The 6,952-nt window shown below is 37.1% G+C and overlaps 1 protein-coding gene across 2 annotated transcripts; it reads right to left on the reverse strand.

The window, feature by feature from the left end:
* Positions 1 to 225: 225 nt before the first annotated feature.
* LOC146556877 (uncharacterized protein C7orf57 homolog) lies at positions 226 to 4,945 on the reverse strand. Of its 2 annotated transcripts, none has more exons than XR_014889001.1 (8): positions 4,850 to 4,945; positions 4,540 to 4,586; positions 4,205 to 4,369; positions 3,999 to 4,095; positions 3,557 to 3,665; positions 3,209 to 3,295; positions 665 to 757; positions 226 to 366 (listed from the first exon to the last, which is right to left on the reverse strand). XR_014889001.1 is itself a non-coding variant. In XM_085249985.1 (8 exons), the coding sequence occupies exons 1-7, from the start codon at positions 4,927 to 4,929 to the stop codon at positions 676 to 678; spliced, it is 663 nt and encodes a 220-aa protein (XP_085106111.1). In that variant the 5' UTR covers positions 4,930 to 4,945; the 3' UTR covers positions 226 to 366; positions 665 to 675. The 2 variants fall into 2 exon arrangements, 1 of the variants encoding a protein (XP_085106111.1); XM_085249985.1 differs by having other exon boundaries at positions 3,213 to 3,295.
* Positions 4,946 to 6,952: the final 2,007 nt, after the last annotated feature.

Below are 6,952 nucleotides of genomic sequence, written 5' to 3' on the forward strand. Positions count from 1 at the left end.
TGTACCACGAACAGGAATCATGTTTAGTGTGGAAAATTTAGCCTGTGACATATACATATATATAAATGTTTCATTTTGGATTGGTTTCATTTTATTTGAATTATCAAACTTTTCCCAAAAGCTGACATTTACAGCCTTGTAGACACAGAAAAAAAACTTAACACAGGAGTTAACTGATGCCTTCAAGTGCACCACTAAAAATCACAACAAATAAAACATCCAAGCTGTAATTCAGTGAGGCACTTTAATGCTCGAGTAAAAGATTTAACAATACAAATTTTTCTAAAACAAAGTAAAATGCTTGATGTGTCTCAGCATGAATCTTGTACGCCCTTTTCCCATCCAGGCACCCGGCAGTCTTCCGATCTATTGAAATTGAAATATATAAGAGTACAAGTCATTGTCACATAATTCACTATTATCTCTGTTATAGTGTAAAAAAGCCTTCTAAAGTCGTAATGACTGGGACCTTGAATTTTGTCACCTTCATCTTACATTCTGGTTATTAATAATAATACCCTCATAAAATCCATACACTGCTTAGCAGTTGGCCTTAATTTCCTTTCATAATGCAAAATGAGCATTCTGAAAGCAGAATAGGAAATTGGAATGTGTTATGCTTATTATAGGGTTAAGACTGTAACTCCATTGCTGCACTACTTACTTGACACGTCACTATACTGGTTTGCTGTCTTCTGCATAACCAAAGCTGAGCAGCTTTGACATGTCAACAGGGGCTGGTTTCTTGTCAATTACTCTGAAAGAAGATTAAAAATATAGTCCAAATATGATGGAAACAGAAATGTGAAAATTTGATCTTTTTAATGTCTTTTCCCCCTGTCTCTCTTTACCAACAAAGCTCGTTATTTCACTACACATTGCCTACAGTGCTCACAGTTTAAACATTAAAAATGGACCGTACCCCTCCAACACTGAATCAACTCTGGCTACTTATTACAAAAATTGGCTTCCCAACTAGTATTTGTCAAACAACACAAATATAGCAAAGATCCAACTGTGCAAAAATGATCCAGCAAAAGACTGGCTGCGTCTCACATTCAACATTTATCTCTTATCTCATTCAGACAAAGCAACAAAGAGAAGCACAAGTATTTTTCTCCAATTGGTTAGTCAGTCTTCTTCTGTCTGGAAACTTCCAGATTGCAACTGACTCATCTTCCTCCAACACTGTAGCTGATCAGCAGTTAAAAGTTGTTGCGGTAGGTTGATCTGTTCTGGAAACAAGCTTAATATATTACCACACTGGGGTGTTTGCAAATTTCACATAACTTTTTTATGGTAGACCTTTTGTGGAGTGCTTTCAACAGATATGATTGCGATCTCTGGTGCATTGCATGCTAGGTTATTTTGGGTTATTGACAAGTCACTGACATTTTCCCAGAGGTACAGAGAGCACACAGAACTAATCAGCTGTTAGCCAAAGCAAATAGATGAACATCTGGATTCATCTAGAAACCATCTCTCTGGGTGCTCTTTTGTTTGACCTAAGTTTTCAACCTGCCCAAGAGCATTTGTGCTTTGTCATCATAACACAGAGACGTATGGGACAGAATGTAATTACAACAATGTCTTGAATGTACATATATTTTTTAATTAGCCATTTATCTTTGCATCCTATACTGTATTATCTTAATGCTAATTATTACAAAAATAGAATGCCAAATATAAATAATATTAGTAAATAATACTCTAGACATGTTCGAATATATGTAAATAGATGGTCAAATCACTGTATGTAAATTAAGGTTTGTTTGATTTTAAATAACATTTAATAAAAGTCAATGTAATTAACTAATTTGTGATATACTATTTCTGTTGTTTCTTTAGTAAAAACAATGGGGAAAAATTCATAGTAAAAATAAAAAAACCCAAAACCATCCCACGCCTTTATCTGAAGTTCATACTAGACGGAACAACACTGTTTTCCTGTAACAAAATGATGTTTGTACTTGGATTAAACAGTGGTGGAGTGCCTCACCTCTGCAGGGTTGGGCAAGAATAACAGCAAAGGTTTTTTGGGTTTCATGGAAGTCTGCGTCACTTTAAAGTTTCATTACTGCATCCTTCTGGATTTAACATTGGACTGTTGTTCGTAGTTTACACTGCTGTTCCACTCTTGTGCTTTTAAAACCCAAATATTGATTTTCACCCCTCTGCTTAGTTCCCTCACTCATGCTGATCTTTAACTCTGGCCTGCATCGGCGACCATAATATACTAATAGTATATCAGTATGTTCTTTCTCCTTCATATTTCCTGCATAAAGTTGAGACATGCGCTACTGTAGTTTTTTGTTTTAATTACAATGGACAGTTGGATGGTGTCCTCATAATAAAAAGCACATACATGTTGCCTCTTTATTGATCTTATTTCGTCTGCTTCCTCATTTCAGGGAACTCTTGTGTGTGCCAGTACGCACATGAATGTTTATACCTTAACTGACTAACCATGAGTAAGTAAGCAGTAGGTCATACACCAGATCTTAGAGACTCCTGGTTGTTCTGGTTTTAATGGCTGACAATATTGTTGACAGTGAGTCATTTAGGATGAATAATTTAATTTTGATCACTTTATCCACCCATTTCAGCAGGACCACACATAGTTAGTTGGGCACCATGGTGGCTCAGTGGTTAGCACTGTTGCCTTGTTGGGTTCAAACCAGGCCCCCACCCGCATCTTCCCTGAGTGTATGTTTTATGAGGGAGATCTAAGAGCTCCAGTTTCACCCCATATTGAAAAATACGGTGGGTTGATGCTGCCTGTGTAGGCCCATGAAAATCTCCCAAAAGACATGATTGATTACTTTCTGCTAAATAAAAAAAGTATACACAGTTAAATGATCTGATGCTCTCCAACTGAATTCAGTTTCATTACTGGCAAGCACAAATTGAAATAAACAAGTTTGAATGCAATCAGAAATAGTTGCACATACAGGACAGTGCAGGAAAGCTTTATGACCTTTTATTCTATGTGGTTGTCTACTTAAAATAAAGACCAAAATGGACTGCAATTCATTATTATACATGTCCAATGTCATTTACAACAAAGGTGGATTAGTATTAGTGTATTAGTATGATCCCATTATACTTTATGTCAAAGAATCTAATAGAGTTGTAAAACTGCCCTATGAGACCTCCCTGACACTAAGCATAAAACAGAACTTCAGCACCATCTTGTGACCACACTCACTTACATCCTCCTGAATTTGCTGGCCTCATGATATTGACTGGATGTCTGCAACTTCTCTGTCTCACTTTGGTGGACAGAAATGTTGTCCTGTAAAAAAAGTAAAAACAAAATCAGAATACGTGGACGTTATTTGTCGTTGACTAATTATTCCTAATTTGGTTGTTTTTGACAACTTAGCAATCAGCTTAAGTCATAGGAAGAAAGTACCTGAAGCACAAAATAACTGTCTGATACTGAGTATGTAACACTAAGCGAACAGTCCTTAAACTAACAACACAAGAGGTGGGATAATTGTTTATGGATCATATGCCAATATTAGTTTTCTAAATGACGTTGGCATTACTGTACCTCCTCTTTCTCATTGTTGCTGCTGTTGTCTCTTTCCCAGGCTGACATGTTGTCGCTCCCAAAAGGAGGTTCTTGTGGTTCAAAAGCTCCGGGGATTTTCTTCTCTTCACTGTTAATTAGCCAGTTGGAAAAAACAAAACAATATAGGTATATAAAAGTATCAAATCCTTAATGACAGCTTAAATACAAGATCAAGCAAAAACAAAACAAAACACAAAAACAACCCCCCCCCCCCCTAAAAAAATAAAAAATAAAATAAAATATGGCTGTGGTTAGCGAAACAGGATAGTAGCATAAAAAAAGGTTTTGTTACATAAACAGTACTAGCAGTGGGAGAATCTTTACGGTATTACTGGCAAGTATTTATGTACGTATTAGAATAAAAACAAAGTGTACATACTACTATGAGTGTGTGGTGAAAACAATAACACAAATTTGAAACCTTGGCTCGCTTAAGTCTCCTGATTCAAAGCCAAACCAATGTGGAGGTTTGTATGAACTGGGTTTAGAAATAACTGATTCCTCGTGGCACAGAAGTCCTGTTGAACAAGGATAAGAAAAAAAACACGGGGAAAAAACTAATGTTTGTAGCAGTTATCATACGGCAAGAGGAAAACATGGAAATGTAAGAAAACAGGACGGCTTTACCCCTATGCCCTCCTTGTTTTGCAAGTTTTACATAATCAGAGTCACTCTCTAGGACTCCAACTCTTCGCCCTCGGATCCTCTCCTCAGGAAGAGTGTTGGTAGTTGGGGACAGTCCAGGGATCTGTGAGATGTGGCCATTGCTTGTATGGTATCCTGTTTTGACTCCTGCAGTTTTAGTATACAAGCACACATATGTATATATATTCATTGCTTTATAAATTGCATTATCCCATGTGCCTATGTTACTTCACACAGCATCTCTTCACCAGTGTTATCCTCATAACCTGCACAACCTGCACACCCTGAACTAAGTATTCATAATTAGTTTTACTTGCCATATTTTGTTGGTTCCAGATCGTTACTCGTGAGGACGAAGGAATTTCTGGTGGAAACGGAAACAAAAAAGCCTGTCAACCTTTCCAGTTATACCTTGAGCAAGCCGCAAGCTGTTGTCATTAGCACCATCAAAGCAATAGTTAAATTAACCTTGGCGTTAGCTAGCTAATGCTATCTGTGGTAGCCTTGATTTTTATCCACGCCTGTAATTAAACACACATGAAAAGTAACATGACTAATTTGACTAAAGTTAAAGTTTCAAGATAGCGATTAAACTTCTGATTTAAAAGTAAAACGTCTTCGACTTACTCTGAATTCATTGTGAAAGCGGAGTAAGAAGCCGCTGTGAGTGGAGGCAGACTGTTTGGAAGTTGTGATCGCGTTTCCATGGAAATGGGCTTGAGCCCTCTGGAATACAGTTGCTGTCCAGAGAAAAGTGCTGCGCGCAGAGTGAATACTCTCATAGGGTGCATGGAAAATAAACAACAGTTAGTTAGTTAGTTAGTTAGTTAGTTAGTTAGTTAGTTAGTTAGTTAGTTACACTCATCATGGGCATGAGTGTCAATGGTAATTTGGGGCTTTTAATGATTTCTTTGAACTGTGAGTTTTGCAAGGTGAAATGATTCTGCAGCGTGCATCTTCGACGACTGCAAAAACTTGGAATTGGGGTTTGAATTTATTTAGCCCCCCCCCCCCCCCCAAAAAGGGGTAATATTTGGTTGAAAAACACTTCCTAGAGTTTTGCCTCAAGGCACACCAATGACCCCCCACTAATTGGGGGCTACTGTCTTAGAGCACCGACTTCTTTCTGCCGCCTTTCTATGTGGATGACATTTAGAGAGAGATTTGATGAGTTGAAAAGCTTTGTGTAAGGTGTATTTGAATAATGTTTTTAAAAATAATCCATTGACAACTTTTCAGTAATTTTCTATAAATAAATATTATCCAAGCATAAACTATCCTTTAGCCAAAGTTCTTCTTTTCAACCAGAACAAATAGGCTGTCTGCACTTTCTTCTTAAAATGTAATAAAGAATTAAAAGTAGATGCAAATCTGTAGGCGATGGGACATTATCTTTACTTTCTGTACATGAATACCTCTTAGGATAATTTTTTTAAAAGTATTATTTCTTTTCTCTTCAGCAGCCATGCATGCTTTGAAGTATACCAATAATTTATGAGGCCTCAGGTATGTTCAGAGCTTCTCTCAAGTGCTAAGGGCATGCGCACAGCAATCCAAATAGCAGAAGGAGCTTGCGTTAACATGTTAAGCTACCCAGAGAGAATATGTCAGTGACAGGAAATGCAGTCTATTCCTTCAGTAGAAAATCGCAATGTCGCTTGAGATCATTTGGTAGTAAGAAAACGAATAATGCACAACAGCAAACAAGGCAAAAAACACTTTATGGGTGAACCCAGAGACATTTCACTAGATATGTAGTGCATCTGCGTTTTTAAAAACACTTCACATAAAAAAAAAACATAAAATACATTGACACAACACATGTTATTTTTCAGAAAATTGTTTTAATGTGTTTATTATGAGAAAAACAATGTTGTTTGTATTAAAAAATTGCATGTTTCTTAATTATACCAAGTTATGACTAAAAAGCACTTTATGACAGGATAATGATAACATTATAGGCTTAAATATAAGGCAAAAAAAATTGACACACAATTAGATTGGCATTTGACCCTTATGACAAAAACGCTATTATAAAAGTGCTCAGATAGATAGATAGATAGATAGATAGAGAAACTACTGTATTACAGCAGCATGATAAAGATAATAAAATAATAAAAACAGTACAATCTACAATAAAAAGAAAACTGCCCAATGTAAAAGTACTGCTGGCCCACAGTGAAGGTGCTTTAATGGGATGTAATACAAACAATTTTTACATAAACAGCAATACTAAAAATAATGAAAATAAAAAGTAAGACCGAAATTGTGCAAAGGAGTAGTGCAAATGATATTAATGTTTGACACAGACATCTGTGTGGAATTCTATGTCCTGGTGTTCATCTGGAGAGAGTTGCTGTACTGTTTTATTGAGAATGATGGGAATGATTTCCTGCAGCGTTCTTTATGGCTGCAGGGTTAAATAAGAGGGAAAGGAGCTCTGCTGCTTCTGTAGTGTAGCACGGAGGAAATGAGATGGATTGTTTGTGATGGAGAGCAGTTTGTTCAGTGACCTCCTGTCCCTCACTGGCTCAAATGCCTCCAGATTCTTGCCAATGATGGTTCCAGCCTTGTGGATTAGTTTGTTCATCCTGCTGGCATCTCTGGCACTGATGCTGGCTGCCCAGCAGACAACAGCAAAATAGATGGCACTCGCTCCCACAGACTGGTAGGAGATCTCCAACATCTTTCTGCACACATTAAAGCATCTGAGCTTCCTCGGAAAGTAGA

This window comes from Mchenga conophoros, linkage group LG16 (genome assembly GCF_057382185.1).
Source record: "Mchenga conophoros isolate Kocher_MC1m ecotype Shallow Benthic linkage group LG16, M_conophoros_male_GT1.1, whole genome shotgun sequence".
NCBI lineage: Eukaryota > Metazoa > Chordata > Actinopteri > Cichliformes > Cichlidae > Mchenga > Mchenga conophoros.